General features: G+C 40.2%; 1 protein-coding gene across 2 annotated transcripts in view; it reads right to left on the bottom strand.

The window, feature by feature from the left end:
• Positions 1–23,610, bottom strand: part of MED13L (mediator complex subunit 13L) — a 302,219-nt gene that overhangs the window by 15,954 nt on the left and 262,655 nt on the right. For both annotated transcript variants that reach the window (XM_073881054.1, XM_073881055.1), the window contains exons 17-23: positions 20,564–21,501; positions 16,406–16,585; positions 15,562–15,785; positions 13,509–13,701; positions 12,395–12,821; positions 11,623–11,842; positions 10,210–10,398 (exon numbers count right to left, since the gene is read on the bottom strand). In XM_073881054.1, coding sequence (XP_073737155.1) covers positions 10,210–10,398; positions 11,623–11,842; positions 12,395–12,821; positions 13,509–13,701; positions 15,562–15,785; positions 16,406–16,585; positions 20,564–21,501 — 2,371 coding nt within the window. The remainder of the gene's footprint in view (positions 1–10,209; positions 10,399–11,622; positions 11,843–12,394; positions 12,822–13,508; positions 13,702–15,561; positions 15,786–16,405; positions 16,586–20,563; positions 21,502–23,610) is intronic.

Below are 23,610 nucleotides of genomic sequence, written 5' to 3'. Positions count from 1 at the left end.
GCGCGGAGAAGTGAATCCGAGGCGATATTCAGAAGGATAGACGGCGGGGGAGGGGGCCTCCGTCGGCCGCTTCTGGCAAGTGATAGAGCCGCGGAGCACAAAATCGGAACTTTTAGAAGTCGGCTCCGCTGAGGGACGTCGCTGCAGTGGCTGAGCGGGGTGGGGGGGGGGGGGGGGGGGGGTGGAATCCTCCCAGGACAGTGTGGTCTCAGGACCCTCGGGGTCACAGAAAGACCGGGGTTGCCTGAGTGCGGCAGAGCTCCCAGGTATCGGAGCGGGGGAGGCGCGGGCTCTCAGCTCGGGGTTGCCATAAACTGTGATCCGCGGCCCAGTCGGGCCACTGCTCCTCCAGCAGGGACCCAACAAGCAGCAGAGCCGGGGAGACTCCCCTTCCTCCCCCGGGAGGAGCAGTGCGGGAGCGCACCGCGGGGATCTCCTGGGTTTGGAGACTCCACACGGGGTCGGGTGCCAGAGATAGAAATGCTCGGTCACAGGCCGGGTGAGCACGGAGTGCGGCCAGAGACCAGGGAGACGGGAGTGACTGCTTTTCTCTGGGGGCGCACTGAGGAGCGGGGCCCCGAGTTCTCAGCTCCTCCGGGTGGAGACTGGGAGGCCACCATTTTCGCCCTGGTCCTCCAAAGCTGTACCGAGAGCTTGCAGGGAACAAAAGCTCCTGAGAGTAAACCCGAGCAGCTTGCGTAGCCCAGACCGACAAGGGCGGGGCAATTCCGCCTCCAGCAAAGACATTTGGGAACCACGGCAACAGGCCCCTCCCCCAGAAGATCACGAACAGCCAGCAAGCCAAGACCAAGTTTACCGATCAAGGGGAACGGGAGAACTCCAGCGCCAGGGGAATACTGCACATAGAATTCATGGCTTTTTTTACCATGATTCATTAGTTCATCAAAGTTAATTTTTATTAACTGTTTTTTTTTTATTTTCTTTTTCCCTTTTTCAACCAACATCTTATCAATCCCTTTAAAAAAAAAAAATTTTTTTTTTTTCATTTTTAGAGTCATATTTTATCCCTTCATAGTAGTTACCCTTATTTTTGGCATATATATATAAGTTGTTCTCGCTTTAAAATTCTGAGATACAGTTTCTTCTAACAGATCAAAATATACCCTAAATCACTAGTGTATGACTTTGTTCTAGTCTCCTGCCTGATCACATTCTCTCCTTTTTTTAAATCTTCTTTCTTTTTTCAAACTTCTTATCGTATCAATTCCTTTTATAAAATCTTTTATAATTTTCATCTTTACAGTCATCTTCCATCCCTTCATTGTATCAACCCTTACTTTGTACATATATCTCATTCTTCCTTTAAAATTTTAGGAGGCACTTTTTTCTAACAGACCAAAATACACCCAAAATCTAGTGTGTGGCACTGATCTATGCACTAGCCTGATCATATTTGATCACATTCTGCTTTTTTTGTATTGTTCTGTTTTTGTTATCTTTTTTTTTTTCTTTCTTTTTTCTTTCTTTCCCTTTCTTTTCCCCTGGTTTCAGGTCTTTTCTGATTTGTATACAGTATATTTGCTGGGGACGTTGTAAACCTGTTAGCATTTTGTTCTCTCATTCATCTGTTCTCCTCTGGACAAAATGACAAGACGAAAGAAATCACCTCAGCAAAAAGAACAAGAGGTAGTACCGTCAGCCAGGGAGCTACTCAATACGGACATTAGTAGGATGTCGGACCTAGAGTTCAGAATCATGACTTTAAAGATACTAGCTGGGCTTGAAAAAAGCGTGGAAGTTATTAGAGAAACCCTTTCTGGAGAAATAAAAGAACCAAAATCTACCCAAGTCGAAATCAAAAAGGCTATTGATGAGGTGCAATCCAAAATGGGGGCACTAACTGCTAGGATAAATGAGGCAGAAGAGAGAATCAGCGATATAGAAGACCAAATGATGGAAAATAAAGAGGCTGAGAAAAAGAGAGAGAAACAACTACAGGATCACGAGGGCAGAATTCAAGAGATAAGTGACACGATAAGACGAAACAACATTAGAATAATTGGGATCCTAGAAGAAGAAGAGAGAGAGAGAGGGGCAGAAGGTATATTGGAGCAAATTATAGCAGAGAACTTCCCTAATGTGAGGAAGGAAACAGGCAACAAAATCCAGGAGGCACGAGAACCCCTCTCAAAATCAATAAAAATAGGTCAACACCCTGACATCTACTAGTAAAACTTACGAGTCTCAGAGACAAAGAGAAAATCCTGAAAGCAGCTCGGGAGAAGAGATATGTAACCTACAATGGTAGAAACATTAGATTGGCAACAGACCTATCCACAGAGACCTGGCAGGCCAGAAAGGACTGGCAAGATATCTTCAGAGCACTAAACGAGAAAAATATGCAGCCAAGAATACTATATCCAGCTAGGCTCTCATTGAAAATTGGAGAGATAAAGAGCTTCCAGAACAAACAAAAACTAAAGGAATTTGCAAACACGAAACCAGCCCTCCAAGAAATATTGAAAGGGGTCCTCTAAGCAAAGAGAGAACCTAAAAGCAGCATCGATCAGAAAGGAACAGAGACAATATACAGTAACAGTCACCTTACAGGCAATACGATGGCACTAAATTCATACCTTTCAATAGTTACCCTGAATGTAAATGGGCTAAATGCCCCAATCAAAAGACACAGGCTATCAGATTGGATTAAAAAACAAGACCCATCAATATGCTGTCTGCAAGAGACTCATTTTAGACCCAAAGACACCCCCAGATTGAAAGTGAGGGGGTGGAAAACCATTTACCATCCTAATGGACACCAAAAGAAAGCTGGGGTGGCGATCCTTATATCAGACAAATTAGATTTTAAAACAAAGACTGTAATAAGAGATGAGGAAGGACACTATATCCTACTTAAAGGGTCTATCCAACAAGAAGATCTAACAATTTTAAGTATTTATGCCCCTAACATGGGAGCAGCCAATTATATAAGGCAATTAATAACAAAAGTGAAGAAACACATTGACAACAATACAATAATAGTGAGGGACTTTAACACCCCCCTGACTAAAATGGACAGATCATCTAAGCAAAAGATCAGCAAGGAAATAAAGACTTTAAATGACACACTGGACCAAATGGACTTCACAGACATATTCAGAACATTCCATCCCAAAGCAACAGAATACACATTCTTCTCTAGTGCCCATGGAACATTCTCCAGAATTGATCGCATCCTAGGTCACAAATCAGGTCTCAACCGGTACCAAAAGATTGGGATCATTCCCTGCATATTTTCAGACCACAATGCTTTGAAACTAGAACTCAATCACAAGAGGAAAGTCGGAAAGAACTCAAATACATGGAGGCTAAACAGCATCCTACTAAAGAATGAATGGGTCAACCAGGAAATTAAGGAAGAATTAAAAAAATTCATGGAAACAAATGAAAATGAAAACACAACTGTCCAAAATCTTTGGGATACAGCAAAGGCAGTCCTGAGAGGAATGTATATAGCAATACAAGCCTTACTCAAGAAACAAGAAAGGTCTCAAATACACAACCTAACCCTACACCTAAAGGAGCTGGAGAAAGAACAGCAAATAAAGCCTAAACCCAGCAGGAGAAGAGAAATCATAAAGATCAGAGCAGAAATCAATGAACTAGAAACCAAAAGAACAGCAGAACAGATCAACGAAACTAGGAGCTGGTTCTTTGAAAGAATTCACAAGATTGATAAACCCCTGGCCAGACTGATCAAAAAGAAAAGAGAAATGACCCAAATCAACAAAATCATGAATGAAAGAGGAGAGATCACAACCAACACCAAAGAAATACAAACAATTATAAGAACATATTATGAGCAACTCTATGCCAGCAAATTAGATAACCTGGAAGAAATGGGTGCATTCTTAGAGATGTATCAACTACCAAATTTGAACCAGGAAGACATAGAAAACCTGAACAGACGTATAACCACTAAGGAAATTGAAGCCGTCATCAAAAATCTCCCAACAAACAAAAGCCCAGGGCCAGATGGCTTCCCAGAGGAATTCTATCAGACATTTAAAGAAGAATTAATACCTATTCTCCTGAAACTGTTCCAAAAAATAGAAATGGAAGGAAAACTTCCAAACTCATTTTATGAGGCCACCATTACCTTGATCCCAAAACCAGACAAAGACCCCATCTAAAAGGACAATTACAGACCAATATCCTTGATGAACATGAATGCAAAAATTCTCACCAAAATACTAGCCAATAGGATCCAACATACATTAAAAGGATTATTCACCATGACCAAGTGGGATTTATCCCTGGGCTGCAAGGCTGGTTCAACATCCGCAAATCAATCAACATGATACAATACATTAACAAAAGAAAGAACAAGAATCATAGGATCCTCTCAATAGATGCAGAAAAAGCATTTGACAAAGTACAGCATCCTTTCTTGATCAAAACTCTTCAGAGTATAGGGATAGAGGGTACATACCTCAATATCATAAAAGCCATCTATGAAAAACCGACAGCCAATATCATTCTCAATGGGGAAAAGCTGAGAGCTTTTCCCCTAAGGTCAGGAACGCGGCAGGGATGTCCACTATCACCACTGCTATTCAACATAGTATTAGAAGTCCTAGCCACAGCAATCAGACAACAAAAAGAAATCAAAGGCATCCAAATCGGCAAAGAGAAAGTCAAACTCTCACTCTTTGCAGATGATACTGTATGTGGAAAACCCAAAAGACCCCATCCCAAAACTACGAGAACATGATCATACAGGAATTCAGTCAAGTAACAGGATATAAAATAAATGCACAGAAATCAGTGGCATTCCTATACACCAACAAGACAGAAGAGAGACAAATCAAGGAGTCGATTCCATTTACAATTGCACCCAAAACCATAAGATACCTAGGAATAAATTTAACCAAAGAGGCAAAGGATCTGTACTCAGAAAACTATAAAATACTCAGGAAAGAAACTGAAGAAGACACAAAGAAATGGAAAAATGTTCCATGCTCATGGATTGGGAGAACCAACATTGTGAAGATGTCAATGCTACCTAGAGCAATCTACACATTCAATGCAATCCCCATCAAAATACCATCCACTTTTTTCAAAGAAATGGAACAAATAATCCTAAAATTTGTATGGAACCAGAAGAGACCCCGAATAGCCAGAGGAATATTGAAAAAGAAAAGCAAAGCTGGCGGCATCACAAGTCCGGACTTCCAGCTCTATTACAAAGCTGTCATCATCGAGACAGTATGGTACTGGCACAAAAACAGACCCATAGATCAATGGAACAGAATCGAGAGCCCAGAAATGGACCCTCAACTCTATGGTCAACTTATCTTTGACAAAGCAGGAAAGAATGTCCAATGGCAAAAAGACAGTCTCTTCAACAAATGGTGCTGGGAAAATTGGACAGCCACCTGCAGAAGAATGAAACTTGACCATTTCCTCACACCACACACAAAAATAGACCCCAAATGGTTGAAAGACCTAAACGTGAGACAGGAGTCCATCAAAATCCTAAAGGAGAACACAGGTAGCAACCTCTTCGACCTCAGCTTCAGCAACTTCTTCCTAGAAACATCGCCAAAGGCAAGGGAAGCAAGGGCAAAAATGAACTATTGGGATTTCATCAAGATAAAAAGCTTTTGCCCAACAAAAGAAACAGTCCACAAAACCAAAAGACAACCGACAGAATGGGAGAAGATATTTGCAAATGACATATCAGATAAAGGGCTAGTATCCAAAATATATAAAGAACTTATCAAACTCAACACCCAAAGAACAAAGAATCCAATCAAGAAATGGGTAGAAGACATGAACAGACATTTTTCCAAAGAAGACATCCAAATGGCCAACAGGCACATGAAAAAGTGCTCAACATCACTCGGCATCAGGGAAATCCAAATCAAAACCTCGATGAGATACCACCTCACAGCAGTCAGAATGGCTAAAATTAACAAGGCAGGAAACAACAGATGTTGGCGGGGATGTGGAGAAAGGGGAACCCTCCTACACTGTTGGTGGGAATGCAAGCTGGTGCAACCACTCTGCAAAACAGTATGGAGGTTCCTCAAACAGTTGAAAATAGAGCTACCATATGATCCAGCAACTGCATTATTGGGTATTTACCCCATAGATACAAATGTAGGGATCCGAAAGGGTACGTGCTCCCCAATGTTTTTAGCAGCAATGTCCACATAGCCAAACTGTGGAAAGAGACGAGATGTCCATCGACAGATGAATGGATAAAGAAGAGGTGGTATATATACACAATGGAATATTATGCAGCCATCAAAAGGAATGAGATCTTGCCATTTGCAATGACGTGGATGGAACTGGAGGGTGTTATGCTGAGTGAAATAAGTCAATCAGAGAAAGACATGTATCATATGATCTCACTGATATGAGGAATTCTTAATCTCAGGAAACAAACTGAGGGCTGCTGGAGTGGTGGGGGGGTGGGAGGGATGGGGTGGCTGGGGGATAGACATTGGGGAGGGTATGTGCTATGGTGAGCGCTGTGAATTGTGCAAGACTGCTGAATCACAGATCTGTACTTCTGAAACAAATAATGCAGCATATGTTAAGAAAAAAGAAAAAGAAGAAGATAGCAGGAGGGGGAAGAATGAAGGGGAGTAAGTCAGAGGGGGAGACGAACCATGAGAGACGATGGACTCTGAAAAACAAACTGAGGGTTCTAGAGGGGAGGGGGGGTGGGGGTATGGGTTAGCCTGGTGATGAGTATTAAAGAGGGCACGTTCTGCGTGGAGCACTGGGTGTTATGCACAAACAATGAATCATGGAACTCTACATCAAAAACTAATGATGTAATATATGGTGATTAACATAACAATAAAAAATTTAAAAAAATGTTTTAATCCTAACAGCTCCATTTAAAAAATAACCTAAATGCCCATCACCAGTAAAATGGAAGATAAACTGTGTTATAGTTATACAATCGGAATAGTAAACAGCGAAGACATGTAAAACTACCACTACCTGCAAGAGAACAGATGAATCTAGACACTGGAGAAAAGAAGCCAGACACAGAAAATACCAATTATATGACTCAATTTACATGAAAGTCAAAAAGAGGCAAGATATGTTTCTGTTAAGTCAGAACACTGATTACCGATAGAATGAGTAGAAGGGACATGAAAGAGGTTTCTCGGTGCTTCTTAGGTTTTGTTTCTTGTGCTTGTTACATGATGTGTTTAGTGAAAATCCATCAAGTGGTATACTTATGATTGGGTACTTTTCAGTATGTATTTATACTTTAGTGTGTGTGTGTGATTTAAGAAATCAAAGCATTAGGTGTTACCAGTAAGACAAATATTTTAAACAAACTGTGACAAGGTTTAGTTTTCACCATTTTTTTTTTTACAGCTATTACACACATTTCAATATTTAATAACCTACAGCAGCGGTCAGCACACTTCCATAAAGGACAGACAGTAAATATTTTAGACTTTATGGGTCTCTCTTCTTCTGAGTATTCTTCTCTTTTTAAAAATGTAATAATCATTCTTATCCAGGTCATACCAATACAGGCTGTAGCAGGCTAGATTGAGCCCACATAGTTGCTGATCCCTGAAACAATACATATTCATACATACATATGTACATGTAGCATACACTGACGAAATTACAGAATTTTAAAGCTAAAATAAATAAAGACCTGAGAAAGAGTCTAATCCAATTCCTTCATTTTAGGGATACAAAACACAGGGCTAGAGATATTCAATAATGTGCTCAAAGTTTCAAAGCTAACCTTATCATCGACCCATTCATTTTCCCTATACCTGGAAAATCTACTCCTAGGTATTTACCAAGAGTTCGTTCGTAAACCATTTTAAACATAAACTCTTGTGCACAAATGTTCAAAGCAGTATTACTCACAATAGCTAAAAAGTGGAAAAACCCAAATGTGCATCCACTAAAGAATGAGTAAACAAAATGTGGTATACCCATCCGATGGAGTATCATTTAACCATAAAAAGAAATAAAATACGATACATGCTATGACATGAATGGACCTTGAAAACATGCTAAATGAAAGAAGCCAGACATAAAAGATTACATATTGTATGATCTATTTATAGGAAGTGTCCAAAACAGGAAACTCCACAGAGACAGAAAGTAGACTAGTGGCTGTCAAGGGCTGGGGGAGGGGAAATGATTGGCTGCTAATAGGTATGGCGTTTCCTTCCAGGTTGGCAAAATGTTCTAAAATGAGACAGCAGTGATAGTTGTACAATTCTGTGAACAAACTAAGAACCACTGAACTATGCAATTTTTAAAAGGGTGAATGTTATAACATGCGAATTATGCCTCAACAAAGCTTTCAAACAAAAGAGTCCAGGTGAGACCGCCTGAAAAGTTTAGCAAAAAGTAAAAGGCTGAAGGTCAAATATCTTAGATGCAATAGACAGCCTGTGATAAATCACAAAGTAAAATACTATTCCCAAACTGCTTTTCAGATACCGTATATTCTATGAAAAACAAAAGAGACTCCACCAACAGGATTTCTTCTAATACTTGCACGGTAAGTACTAAAATCCATTCCTTCTTATGTAAAATGTGCTTGCATAAGACTGTGCCGCAGCAGAGATTCGGAATTCCCGAATGCAGAGGCCTGGCTGTCGTGCTCACCACCACATCCTCAGCACCTACCCTAGTGCCTGGCACACAGCAGACACTGGGCTGCATTTACTGAATGAAAGTGCCCTGTTCTAGCTGCAGACTGAGGGGTGCAGCAGCATTTAGCAACTAATCATTACCATATACATGTAAAAATTTATAAACCTCAGGAAATACTAACATTTGATTTAAGTCAAATGATTTCTTTCTCTTCCTGTTCCAAAGCAAAAGGGAAAAAAAGGCTTATTTTTGCCATTTATTTTCATCTAGATTCATCCATTTATCTCAGGAACTATTGACCGTGTTCTGCCAGTATGTTATAAACTTTAAAACTTTTAGGTAATGCCTCAAGACATCTTAATACAGGTAGTCGGCCTTTGCTCCCCTCTATGAAAATGCAGAACACTATGAGTTATAATTTGAAATTGTGATAACTTCTTACCAAAGCATAAGGAATGACTGCATCTGAACCGCAGAATAACCACAAGAGGTAAAGAACTAAAAAGTCTACGTTTATAAAGAAAGGCAATAACTCAATTTCTGGAGACAAAAGAAGAAACAAGTAGAAATAATTTTTTTTTTAATTCTAGAAAAAGCTAACAGAGAAAAGAGATGAACTGTTCACAAAAGTGAAAAAATTAAAACTCCAAAGAATAAACCAACCTGAACTGCCAGAGACAAAAACTGTACATAACTGCAGAATAAATGTGGGTTGTGGGCTAAGCCATTTCTTCTGGATCAAGTGACAACAAATGTGGTATTAACCACATGCCTCATTTTTTCCCACTTCTAAGTTTTTATTTATCCAAGAGATAAGCATTTCATTGTGTTTCTCAGGAAAACTTACATTACCAACTAAAATCAGCAGGTTTTGGTGTTTTTAAGTTCCTTTATATGGTGAAGAAGTGTTTGCTGGCTTTTACTAACAGGTAAACTTTCATGCAATGAAAGTTGTGGGAACTGATTTCTGAAAGCTTTGAAACTTCTAAACACTGCTCTGTTCATCTATCTTCAGGATAAAATGATGAGTAAAATAAAATATACAACTTTTGTTTGGTGTTTTAAAATTCCTCTAGAGGTACCTATTTGTGGGAAGTAGGTTTAAGAAGATGGAGAGAAAAAGCATTCATTTATAGATCAGAAGCACTGAGATAAGGGAAGAGAAAGCAAGCCCCTGTAAAAATGTGCTTCGGAAAATGAGGAGCTCCTGCAGAATAAACACAGGCACGGCTGCCGTACCAGGAAAGAAGAGAGCTGGGGAAGGAAGAGAGTCCGTGATTTAATAACAGATTAGCTTCAAAAAATAAAAAAACAAAATAAACACAGGAAAGTCCAACATCAGTAAGTAAAAGTGATGAGTATATTGCTGCCTTAGGTCCTACATCCAAAAACAGAGAGAGTTTACTTGCCTCTTTTCTCAAAAAATTATACAAGTTTAGAGAAGTACCTCCTCTATTTTAAATTAAGGATCAGAGAAACCTCCCAATCTTAACAAAGGCCAAAGACCACCCCAGCAGCCAACTCTCCTGGCCTGCTTTCCTAGTATAAAAGCACTCTTTTGGCAATTTCTGCTGTGCTACCACCTACCTCTGGGTTCTTGAGGGTCATCTCGATGCTGGCAGCAGGCCCGAATCCCGTGAGGGACTTAATGTGGATCTGTGTGGGCAGAGGTCGCCGGCACTGGCAGTACACTGAAAACGCCATGGACTTCAAGTATTGAATGTAGAAAACTTGTTCGTCCTTCATTGTCTGCAGCATGTACTGGCAAGGCACAATCTATACACACAAACACAAACACAACTAGAAACTGAGATCTAATGCACTTGGAAAATGAAATGGCATGAATTCTTTGCTGAAAAAGGGCAGGGAGCTCTAGTTTTAAAATACATAAGGGGCGCCTGGCTGGCTCAGTCACTGGAGCATGCAACTCTTGATCTTGGGGCTGTGATTTCGGGCCCCACATGGGATGCAGAGATTGCTTAAAATCAAATCAAATCAATTATAATACATATATATATAGTTTACATAATTTACCTCAATTCCTTAGATGACATAAAACCCTCTATTACAAAGATACACCAACAACTGAAGAAAATATTTCAACTTGTTGGTCAAGTTACAGTCACTTAGAAATCACTCTGTTCCTTTTTTAGGGATAAAGTGTCAATTTATTGTTGCCATGATCCAAAATTTTAAAACTTGCTTCTTAATGTAGTTCTCCTTTTTATCATATACACACATAGTGTGCGTGGTAACTTTGGAACTATTGTCTAAGGATGTGAGACACAAACTTCATGATGAAAAACAATCAACAACCTATTCTGGTAACTTTAATTTCAGTATTTTAATTCTGTAAGATGGCTTTAGTGAAAGTGACAGTAAAACAAAACCCAAACACCCAAGGTACCATTTTTCACCTGTTACCAAAATCTTGTAAAATTATTACACTATAAAGCTGGCAAGGCGGTAGTGAACAATGCACACTCACTGACTGCTCAATGAAGGGAGTGTAAGAAGTGTAACTTTTCTGGAAAGGAATCTGGTTATTATTTATCAGTACTATATCTAAGAATACACTTTAAGAAATGACCTGAAGTGTGAAAAAGAGAGTATAAAGATGTTTATTACAGCTTTATTTGTAATAGCAAAATTTAGAAACAAATTAAATATCTGCACAATAATAATTAAATATGGAGAACATGCACTCTTTACAAATGCTGCTTGTAAGAATTTTAAACAACATGGAAAAGTATTCATGAATGTTAAGTATTAAAGAATAAAAATTATACTAAAAGTATGATTGCAACTCTGTAAACAAACATACACAAAAAAGGCTAGAAATATACCAAAATGTTATGCAATGGTGACTTAATCTAAAGGTAGAATTATGAATATCTTTTCCTTTATAGCTTTCATGTACTTCCAATTAAAAAAAAATCATGAACTTGTATTTCACAAAAAACAATAATAAAAGGGAAAAATAAAGTTGCAAATAGTTACCTGGAGAATGAAAGAATTTCTCATATGCTCAGGTAAATTATCTAGCATCTCTGTGTAGCAGCGCATCAAACTCAACAGCCAAAAGTTTCCAGAAGTGGAGTCTTCGTCTGCAGTGTAAGTGAAGGGGTCCACCATGTAAATGACAACAGCTGGAGGATAGGCCTGGCTGTCTGCAGAGTCAGGCTCAGTGGGAATTCCTATTCTCTCTCGTTCTGTGACACTGCAGAGAGAGCCACTTATGAAATGCACAAAACAAATACAAGTCACACAAATAAACCAGTTCCAGAGCACACCGATCCCCTGGACGATGATTACAGATTAAATATAACATCAATATGTGTATTACCAAATGAAAGCAAACCAAGCCAATTAGTACCAAGACAGGTGGGAAATGACAATATACTCCTTTAAATGGGAGATCTCTTTTTCCACTCCCTCTTTTTCCTGGGGCCATATTCTAAAAAGATGTTTTATAATACTATTAATGTTAGTGGTAATGGCTTACTATTGCTATTATCCGTATATTCTGTTCACATAGTAATAGTAGAATTATCAGTAAAACTTACTACGAAGCTAGTAAGTTTATAAGAAGTCTCAAATTTCTTAACACTGAAGCAACAGACTGACAGTTGTTACTTCCTTTTGGGAAGAAGAGAAATAGAGCACTTCACTAGATTGAGAGATTCATGACGTTGAGGGGGACAGATGCATGCAGAAGAGTAAGTAAGGAGTCCAAGCTAAAGCCACTGGTCTCAATCGGCGAACAACATACCTTTCTTGTCCATCCTGAGAGGGCTGAGAGGAGCTCTGCCCAGGCTCAGTGTCTCCACCACAGCCTATGTTCCCTTGTGTTCTATCTGCAGAACTGGCCCCAGTGCTGGGGTTCTGCCCTCCAACACTAGCACTGAATCCTGAAGAAGAGGTAGTGCTGATCTGGTTAATAACAGGAGCAGGGGCAGATGATGAGACGGGTGGCACAGAGGAACCAGATGCGGAGCTACTTGCTGTCGGGTTCCCAGAACTGCTGTTAGAGGTGGGATTGAATGCACTGCCAGTTGAGGGCGCTGCTGATCCTGAATTTGAAGCTAGAGGCCCAGCATTCCCAGGTGTAGCTTGTCCCTGTGCTGCTGCTGGTGGGGACTGGTACTTAGGTGGTATCAACAGGCTGCTATCGAGCTGCAGAGTGGCTAGATAAGGTGCTGAAAGAGGACGTGCAGAGAGGTGACATCAGTGATGTTCTGCAATGTTGGACTGAATCAGAAATTCAGAATGGCCACTTTTTTAAAAATTATGCTTTCAGGCTGCAGTACTCTGATTATGACACCCAAAATGCTATCTCCACACTTGAATATATGCTTCTATATTCTGCAAACATCGAAATGAATACGAAGCTACTTTTTATTAATTCTGGTGAAGAGGCTTATTTGAAAAAAAAGAAAAGAACAAAAAGAAAATCAATCCCTTGTAACATTTTCCTTTCAGACTGACTCTGCCTGCCTGCACTGAAAACTGAGAAGCCATCTATTCTATAGTCACCACGGTATACCAGGCTCTTCTGTGTACTGAGCTTTAAAAGCTTCCAAGATTCTCTTGGGAATGTTGGTTAAACTTAAGCAGTTAATACCAAGTCCTGCTGCTAAGTTTTCAAAATGTGGAGTAAATTAGATATGACTTCTTTAGGCAACTTTAAATTGCTTTTAAAGAATGTGTGTGCACATAAAAATTAGCATTTAACGACCTTGAACACAGAAATTAGACCTAAATAAATACAGTAATGGAACACTAACATTACCTGAGACGAAAGTAGCATAATGCTGCTTCCCAAAGGGGGACAATTTGCTATTTTACTTCTCAGATTCTACTTGGCCAAATAAATTCCCATTTACCTAGGTGATGGCGGCAAACTTGCGCATAAAGTTTGAGTCTGGAATGATTGTCATTCTCCTCACTGCTCCACGGCTGGTTGAACCACTCGCTCACAAGCTCGTCAGTCAGCTTCTGGGCCACGGTCTTTCCCACACGCATGATCCCATCTCGTAGCACTTTGCAAATGGGCTTGTGCTGCCCAAGCCTACACATCTGATACCACAAGCAAGATCATTATTTACAATAGGAACCACTCCTGTCATCAGTGGGGGGAACTCTTTATCATCCTCATGGAAGTATTTGGGTTTTTTTTTTTCTTTTAGCGTTAACACAAGCAACCAAACCAACATTATACGCTGGTCCTTTCTGGTAATTATAACGTATGCTGAGACTGCTATCTGTCTCTCCAAAAACTGGCCTAGACCCTCTAAAGAAAAATAAATGTTTCTTCACCCCAGCCAATTCCTCCCACACAAGGGAAGATCGCTGAGCACTACCTGACTGCTAATGGTCAAATAAAGAATTAACCAGATTCCTGCCTACTAAGGCTGACTGAGACATATGTCCACTAAAACCTCTTAAGTAATCCCTACTCATAATGTTTTCCCATAAGATAATATTAAAATTCTATGGGCCACCTGTTACACTGTTACATTTGGAGACCACCAATAGCAGAGGCCACTGAAGCAGTGGATATGCTGATCACTTTTAAAAAGTAAATAGTTGTTTTAAGCACAATGAGATTCTGTTATTAATCTCCAGGACATTAAATGGGTACTTATGGCAAAGAATTAATATAATACACCTGCAAAAAATAAGCTACTTAACTATCTATTCACCAACAGGAGAGCCCACATTATCCCTTATTAGAGGTGATAACTGAAGGCTTACCAAGCCCCTACAAAGTTCTCTAGCACACACTCTTCTTAACCAGGTATGTACTACCGCCAAATGAGCAATCCTAGTAAAGTCATTAGGCTCTAAAAAGATACAGCAAGCTTTTATGTTTTTTAACTCATTTCAAAGTTCCATCCAAGAGAAGAGCTGGGCTTTAAAATAATTGCTTAGACAAGTTTTCTGTGTTATGGTCCTAATGATTTAATAGCATTACACATCCATGGGTCAGGCACTGTATAGAAATTACTGTATCTAAGGGTTCCTTTAGGGGCTTAACTGATGCTATTACCTCATACATTAGCATCTCACTTCTTTGTAGCAACATGTAAGTTTGCTATTTCATGTGTGCCCATCCATTTCTAGATAGCGAATGTTCCGTTATGAAGTATTTTAGAAATTCAACTTGGCATCTTCTTTAACAAACACTCTTGTCATGTTTATAATATGCCTGTTAACAGTTCTTCATAAATACTAATTTCATTTAATCTTGCCAAAAATAAAGATATTAGAAGTATAAGATACCAAGAATTTAGTGTACATATATTTTGGCAGAAAAAATGTGGCACTTATCCTTCAGAGATACTCATGATTCTAATTTTTCAATAGTAACAGTAATTTGTGTACTAAATAGATAAAATGATCTACCGGCTTTTAAATTATTATGGTTATTACATTATTAATCTGTATCAAAATTTTAGTATTAAGATGAATGTAGTGTTAAATACACAACAGGGACATGATTCATTAAATTTATCTTTTGATTCAAAAATCTTCAAGATAAACATTTTTATACTGTTTTCAGGACCCCCTACCCCCCGCAAAAGAGATGCATTTTGTTTTTGTAAAGGTCATCTTCTGAACAGCCAGAACACCATCTGGTAAGCAAAACTTTTAAACTCAAGCACATAAATGAGGAAAAAACAGCTGGCAGAATTGTAAGATGCGTGGTAAGGCTGGCAGAGCAAAGTCTTCTAAATCTAACAAAATGTAAAGCCAAGAGGGAAAAGCAACTTACTTTCAGGAAAACTTGCCAATTTAATTCTCTCCTTTATCCTCCAACTATTTGCAAATTTTCTTTGAGATCTACCTTGAAGATACTTGTTCTTTAAAATTTAGTCATAGCTAGAAACAATCTGAGGACTCAAATCACAAAAACGATTTTCATGTCATTCTCACCTCATATACAGCGCTCAAGTCCCTGAAAAAAGTTTTGGCTCCTTCGAGCAAGGCCTCATTTTCTGGACACACCACAATATAGGCAACATCACGGTGGCCCCCATATGGGTCCAACAACAGCCTCTCCCAAAATGGCAAAGAGAATGGTGAGATGGTGAGGAAGTCTTTGTCATAGCCTACCAGCAGAGTGGGAATGGGCAATGGCTCAGGAGATTCTTCTGAACCTGTAACAAAAAGGCAGTTAGAAAGGTGCTTGCAAGTCTGTTTCCCACAACCTGGACAACTAAGAAGTTCTTGCTGCATTAGTCTTAATTCTGGCATCAGAAATTTCCTCGTAGGTTGACAGGATCACTCTCAAAAGTATTCTTCAAATCCTCTAATTATATGGCCCCCAATGAAGAACCTTATTTCAATGAGTCAGAACGTACTTAGAAAGGTCCAATAAGATCAGAGGGCAGATTAGAACAAGTTACAGTTAGTTTTCCAAGCAGCACTACATCATTTCCTTTAAATTAAGCATTATAATCCTGACTAGGAAGAAGTTGACAGAACTAGTTCAGAAGTTCATCCAGATGAAAATACAATGAGGATCAGGAAGATGAGGAAAATCTAATGAATACTCTATTTAAGTATTATTTTCCTCACTGACCTGGATTCTGCCAAAGATGCTTAGAAAACTTAACTCCAAACTGACTTTAGGAAAGAACAAAGATTATAAAATTTAATAGTCATGAAGAAAAAGATTCTACTTTGTCAGTGAAGCTAGGGCTTGACAGTAACTAAAGCTAGCTTTTATGGAACAAAAAAAAATTAAGAAGGAATTGAAAGAGGGAAGAGATTCTACCATAGGTTCCCCGTCCTGCCATTTTGTGGAACTGCTGCCAGGTCAGTGGTCCCTGCACATGCTGTATGTTCTCCCAGGTCCTGCCCGTGCGCTTCTTTTGGATGGCATCTTGGAGAAAGGGCTGCAGTGACAACAGCATGCGGACCACATCTTGGGAGGAGAGCATGCTGATGTCTAACACTGGAAGAGAAAGGAAATGAAAAGGAACAGAAATCATAAAGGGGGATCAACACTCTCCTCTTTCCTGCCATCATTATGGACCTCAGTTATAGTCCATGACAAAGACGTTATTCGTGGTAGATTTTATTTTCAGTAGATTCTAAAATGCTTGACTTCCCAGCCAAGAGAAAAGGTATTTTATTACTTTATTATTATAAAGTAATTTATAATTTACTATTGGAAATAATAAAAAGAGAAATAGGTTACTCTGTACATAAGAGGTTAACTGTAGAATTGCTCAGAAGTAAAAGGATGGATAGGCCTGACTCTTTAAAATCATACAAATCGGTGTCCAAGGTTGTTCATAGGAAAAGAGGGCTGTGAAAGTTTGACTACTGTATTATTTTTATTTACAAATATCAAAGTTGTGAAAGTATGATCAGTGTGGGGGGAGGACTTAAATAGAAGCTCTTAAAAACTGTTTAAAATGCTCTTAATGTAAAATGTTTTCACAAAATACAAAGTGCACAGAGAGAAAGACAACTTTCCACGCAGGCAGAGGCATAAGAAAACATGGCGAAAGCAATGACAGGACCAAAAGCCATCTGTCCACAGAAAAAGGTAGGACTCATGGTTTCAGAAGTAACATTCTTCCTACTAAGAGGAGGGGCTCTTAACATAGAACCTGAAAAACCTCTCAGACTCTATGCAAAACTGTGCACGCATGAACATATGTGTATTCTTTTCCAGGGAGAAAGGTCCATAAACGCTCATCAAATTCTCAAAAAGATCTGAAGAAAGAGCTAATGAAGTTTGAGGTGATGAGCTGCATACCTAAAGACCTTTCCTTACCCTTCCTCTTTTAGCTGATTAGGAAAGGAGCACAGATGGAAATCTAAGGTTTATCTACCAACTAAATCTGAAACACAGGGTGAAGACATCTCTAGGTATATCCCTAAATCAAACACAAGTTGCTAATCTAAATTTCCAGCATCTCGAGGAAAAACTGGGAGACCTGGGAAGCCACAGACCACATTCCTGCACGAGCAGCACGGCTGAACTGAAGGAGCAGTGCCCCCTTCAGACGGCTCTCCCCACCCAGCTCTGCTGCCTGCCTGAGAAGGAAGCAGTGGTGAGCACCTTTATCTTCAAGCCTGGGCTTCTTTTTTTCTTATGGTATAGAAAAAAGTACTTCTTGTACCCATGGCTCCTATCAAAAGTTGGAAAATCACAGACCAAGAGAACCACAGGTCAGAGAAAAAAGCAGACATCATTCTTTGTGGCTACTCGTGTGCACGCAGCGGAGAACGTGTTACTGCCAAACACGGCGAGGGCACTGCTGCTTGCAAATCTGGCTCCGGCATCATTCATTTACATTATCTGTCTGGTACTAAGCTTCTGACTTTGGAACCCAAACCTCCCCTGCAAAAGACTCTGCTATTCTTCATATCCAGAGATGACAGTACTGATCCACCCACACACTGCTCTTCTGTCTGAAGGCTACCATCTAGTAAAAGGAACCACCCAAGATAATCACCCACATTTCTTTAGGGGAAAGACTGTACTTTAATTCATAAATGCATCTGGCAGACATTATTAGAGGCCTGCTAAGTACAAGGCACTGAGCTCAAACCTAAGTGGTTGCAGACATGAGTGTAACCCCTTGAATACTTCCTTACAAGTCTCCACCTCCGAGAAGTCTCCTGGCTTGGCTACTCAGAAAATGTCTATCATCCCCTACTCTACTGATCTCTGTCCTCTAAACATACTTTTTCATTCCAGATTTCCAACTGTATTTAGGAAGCTTATATAACCTTCTCCCCTACAAGGGTGAGAGCTGTTCAGAGCAAGGTCCATGTTTCATTCATGTAACCGACCACGCCAGCCCAACCTGTTCCCACCTTTCTACAGAAGCAGTTCCTCACCATGATCAAAAGATATGTTTAATCCTCTTCTTAAAAGCTCAGCAGCATTTTAATGCTTCTTGACCACTCACTCTTCTCTTTCTTGAAACTTGGTTACATAGCAGAATTCACCAAAACTCTGTCCCAAGCCCTCTTGTCATTCTAGGTTTCCTCCTCCTCAGTGAGCTTTCCTCCTCCTCTGTGCCCGACTTGAGTATCTACAAACCAACTACTCCCTTTCCTCTAAGCTGCAGGCCCGTGAAGTCTTAAGTGTCTACCTGACATCTCTACCTGGATATCTCAGAAGAGATCTTTAAAATTTCCAAAATTCAACTTAGAAGCTTTCTCCCCAGACCTGGTCTTCCTCCAGTACACCTATCTTTGAATGACATCACTATCTGTCCAGGTTTACAAGTCACAAACCCAGGTGTCTTCCTTAACATCTCGCTCTCTGTGACCCCAAAAATCCAACCCACTACCAAGTCCTGCAGTCCGACTACCTCTTCAATATCTCTTGAATGTTTCCACTTCTTTTCCATCTCCTTTGCCAAGACAAGAAACCAAGCTATTATTTCTTATTTGAGCCGCTGCACTAACCCCCTCGTCTCTCCACCATTCCTGCCATTTCCATCAGATGTCAATGCTTCTTCATAAACCTATCAATGATTTATTAGGGATCCCAGCCCCAGCAGGTCTCAAATGGCTCTTGGGAATCTAGCCAGCTCCAAGCTTCCTTCAGTTCTTTGAAGATGTATTTATTCATTGGGGGGGGAGGGAGAGAATCTCAAGCAAATTCCCCACTGAGCGCAGAGCCTAACTAAGGGCTCGATCTCATGACGCTGAGATCATAACCTGAGCCAAAATCAGGAGTCAGATGCTTAACCGACTGAACCACCCAGGCACCACCCCCCTTATAAAAAAAAAAAGAGAGATTTGTTTATTTGAAACAGAGCCTTCAGTTCTTTGAAAGCTCCAAGCTCTATATAACTCTGGGCCTTCCCTCTTGCTGCTCCTTCTGCCTGGGGCACAATTCTTTGCTCTCTACCCTCTTTAGCCAGTTACTCTGTACTTGGCACTGAAATCTCTAATGTTACTACTTCTTTAAGGAGGTCTTTCCCGATCCCCAGCCTAGGAAGACCCTCCCACCCCACGCTTTCTTCGCTTATAATGGTTCCCCCTAATAATATGCTAATTTGAATAACTATTTGATTAATCTGATGTCCATCTTCCAGAATAGATTAGAAAGTCCCTCAGAGAGGTGCCTTGTCTCAGTCATTTTGGCCCCCAGGATGCATCACAGTAGAGTGAATGAGTAAGGGAAGGGAACAGCAAGTTGCATGGCTCACTTAAGAGCTCAACATCACAGATTATTTGTCAACTGGAGCTTTTCATAATAGAAGAGCCAGTGACATGCCTCAGGAACCACAACACAAAGTAAACTGTAATCATTGTTATAAGAGATGCAAAACACTGGAAAAGCAAAGGAAGGAGAAAATGCTCTGGAAATGGGTAGAAGGCTTCATGAAGAAGTATCATGGATGACTGATCTAGAACGGGTAGATTTAAACATGCAAGGTGCAGGGGCACCTGGGTGGCTCAGTCGTTAAGCGTCTGCCTTCGGCTCAGGTCATGCTCCCAGGGTCCTGGAATCGAGCCCCGCATCGGGCTCCCTGCTCCGCGGGAAGCCTGCTTCTCCCTCTCCCACTCCCCCTGCTTGTGTTCCCTCTCTCGCTGTGTCTCTCTCTGTCAAATAAATAAATTAAAAAAAAAAAAAATGCAAGGTGCACAAACTATTCATCTGTGTACTCTCATCGATGCAGATATGCAGCAATCGTAAGTTTTCCATAGGAACTGCCTATAGGAATTAATTTGAGAAGAAGTTTTCACAAAATAGTCTCCTCAAAAAGTGTTTCAATATAAAACATTGCTCCAGTCCTTAAATTTAAGAAGATTATCCACAGAGCTCTTAACTTTAGTTCTTTTTTTTTAAGAAATGAAGTTTAAAATTCTGTCCTATAACAAAGTAAAGAAAGTTTATAATTTACCATCATACCAAAATAATTTTCAAAGTAGACATGTATTCTGGGAAACGTACCGTTGCTGTGAGGCCAAGAGTGCACAGTGGCACTTCTCACCAGAGCTTCATCTACTTTTCCACCCGTGGGATTATCCACATACTGACGGCCCTGCTCCAAGGCATTAAAGCATTCCGTCCAGTAATCATTATTATCTGCTTGCACCCGGTCGTAACTCCAGCTTACACAGGGAAGAGTCTGGCGACTGTTAGAGGAAATGTAGTCCAGGAAACTCAGTGAAGCAAAAGGTTGTGTATGTTGATTCTGGAGGAGGAGGAGGAGGCTTATAGGTGGCTCCGGGGACTTTCTGACTCCCTCCATCTGAGGGAGGAAGGTAGTCTGACACATCATTAAGCGCCTCTCCGCAGCCTGACCAATATCAGAATTCTTCCCAAAAATATCCAACTCATCTTCCAGGAAGAGTCCCGAATTGTAGCCAAGTTTGCGATTCATAATCGCACTAAACCCACAGGTACAGCGATACTGGTCCTCGTTGGAAGAATCGGGGATGTAAAGCCCGACATCGGCCCCTTTGATGTTCATGTTGCAGGCACAGATGCAACAGCTGTCAAAGTTTCTGTCTTTAAAGATATTCATCACAGAATCCGAGAGAATCAGGGTGACATAGAGACTGTGGGCTTCAGGAATTGGCTGCATGGTGGCAGGCTCCACAGAGTTCAGGGGCCGCGTGGTAGAGGGGGTAGAAGCTGGTGACCCCTGATCGGTGCTATCATATTTAACCGACCCTTGACCACTGGCAGTGCCCCCACCTCTGGGAGTTCTTGGGGTCCTGGGGGTTCGTGGTGTGGGGACAGAGAAGCGAGGGGTTGCTGGAGATGGCAAAACTCCTGCTCCACTGTTGCTGGCTGGGGCAGCGCTGTTCAGCGTCACCGGAGTGTTCATCTGTGGTGTATTCAGGTAGTCTGGGTCTGCTAGGCTCCCGACACTAGGCACATTACTGCAACAGACAGTACCAAACGGGAATGGGTGCACGTCAGAGAAGCTGGAATACACACACAATTACCCCACCTGGCCTGTGCATTTCTTATCATTTATGCAGGGTACCACTAGGTAGAGTCAATTTTTTCTTAAAAAAGAAAAAAAGGACTCAAAGGAGTCAATAAAAGCGGAGCGGAAAGCAAGCAGCAAGGTATGAAGAATACTACACCATACACCAAGAATAATACACCATTTTCCTTCTACTTATTCCACATCTAAGCAATCTTCATCTTAATCTTTCAAGGGAACTTTACTGTTCTTACAAGAAAACATGGTGCTGGGTTTGGTCAATGTAGTTTTGAAAAAACTGTATCTGGTAAGTGGAACTTTAACACATGAGTTCAGATGCTAAATTAGCTAGAAGACCATAGGATAAAATTTCCATCTAATCTGCAATTACATTTTTGTCACTTTTTAAAATTGAAAGTCGGCCACTATACTTGTCCTCTGAGGCCATAATCCATATATGATTCTAAAGCAGTTATAATCAAACACACAGGAACATTTGCCATTTTTCTAATTTTCAAAGCACAGTCCTATCTAGGCTTGCATTTTTATAGTACTGAGTGACCATGAAGGAATTCAATTGTAGGAAACCCACTGGCCGGTATTACACTACAATTAATACCAATATCACCTATGTAGCTAGGAGACCTTATATTAATTAGATGAATTGCACGGTACACATATTGTATCACAGCTTCCAAACTTCTAACAGATTTCTGTGGGGTTGTAGGCAATTTTAGTTCATTGTAAATTTTCAATATGCTATGCATTACCTATAGCACAATTATTTTTAGTTCCCACAGACTGATCACATTGTGTTATCTATTTTTTCATAAGCAATGACTTCTTTTTGGAATAGCCACACAGAAAACAAAACAGTCTACGATGTTTTGTTTTATTATTGTAAAAAAACTTTTTACATACATTCTTAAATGTACATGTGAAACAGCAAATGAGACCATTCTTTCCAATTAGAAGGTATCAAAAGAATACAGATTTCATCTAATGCTTTTCTTTTGAAATCTATTAATACTGTGCTTAAACTAATGTCCTTCCAATAAACTACATATTCATTCACTTATAATTTGGAAGAAGAATGTCATAAAGTAATGGCTCTTCAAATAATTTTCTTGTCATTTTTAACTAGCTATACCTAAACTACCAGCTTAAAAAACCCAAATCAAGCACTAGAAAGAAACTAAATCTGAAGCACAGTGGTATCTTTGAGTACAGATAAAAAATGATCCAGAAACCGTGATTAGCAATCACTGCTATCTCAGAGACCAAAATAATAAGTGTGTAATAATGATCTTCACTCTAACTGGACTCCATTCAAATTCTCCTGTTTGACAAAACCCTGAAATATATTATACAGTTCAGATCAGAAAAGGAACTATGACTACTAAATGAAAACCTAAATAATTAAATTGCTCCCTAGGTAGTAAGAATGGTTTAGCTTGTATAGTAACCTGATTTTTCCCATTCAATAAAAATGAACTGAGTACCAACACTATGCTAGGTGCTGGGTATTCAACAGTAAAAAGGGGAAGAAAAGTTAGCTCACAGCAAGTATGACAGATGTCAAACAAGTGAGCGCTGGTGTGCTGAGTGCGACAAAGGGGTGGCCAGGGTGATGGGAGACCCCAGCAGAAAGAACTCACATAGTCTAGAATTGTGCTATCCAATAGTGTTATCACTAGCCCTATGTGCTAAATTTAAATCAACTTAAATAAACTAAAAATTCAGCCTAGGGGCACCTGGGTGGATCAGTCGTTAAGCGTCTGCCTTCGGCTCAGGTCATGATCCCAGGGTCCTGGGATGGAGCCCTACATCGGGCTCCCTGCTCCATGGGAAACCTGCTTCTCCCTCTCCCACTCCCCCTGCATGTGTTCCCTCTCTCGCTGTACCTCTCTCTGTCAAATAAATAAATAAAATCTTTAAAAATAAATGAATGAATGAATGAATGAATAAAACTAAAAATTCAGCCTTGGTCTCAACTAGCCACATTTTAAGAGGTGCACGGCAACAACATCAGGGCAGGGATGCCATATTGGAAGGTGCA

The sequence above is a fragment of the Callorhinus ursinus genome, unplaced genomic scaffold (genome assembly GCF_003265705.2).
Source record: "Callorhinus ursinus isolate GAN/ISIS: 27379988/994484 unplaced genomic scaffold, GSC_fseal_2.0 scaffold41, whole genome shotgun sequence".
Lineage (NCBI taxonomy): Eukaryota > Metazoa > Chordata > Mammalia > Carnivora > Otariidae > Callorhinus > Callorhinus ursinus.
The sequence above is the reverse complement of the archived record's forward strand: the minus strand, read 5'-3'. Positions and strand labels throughout refer to the sequence as shown.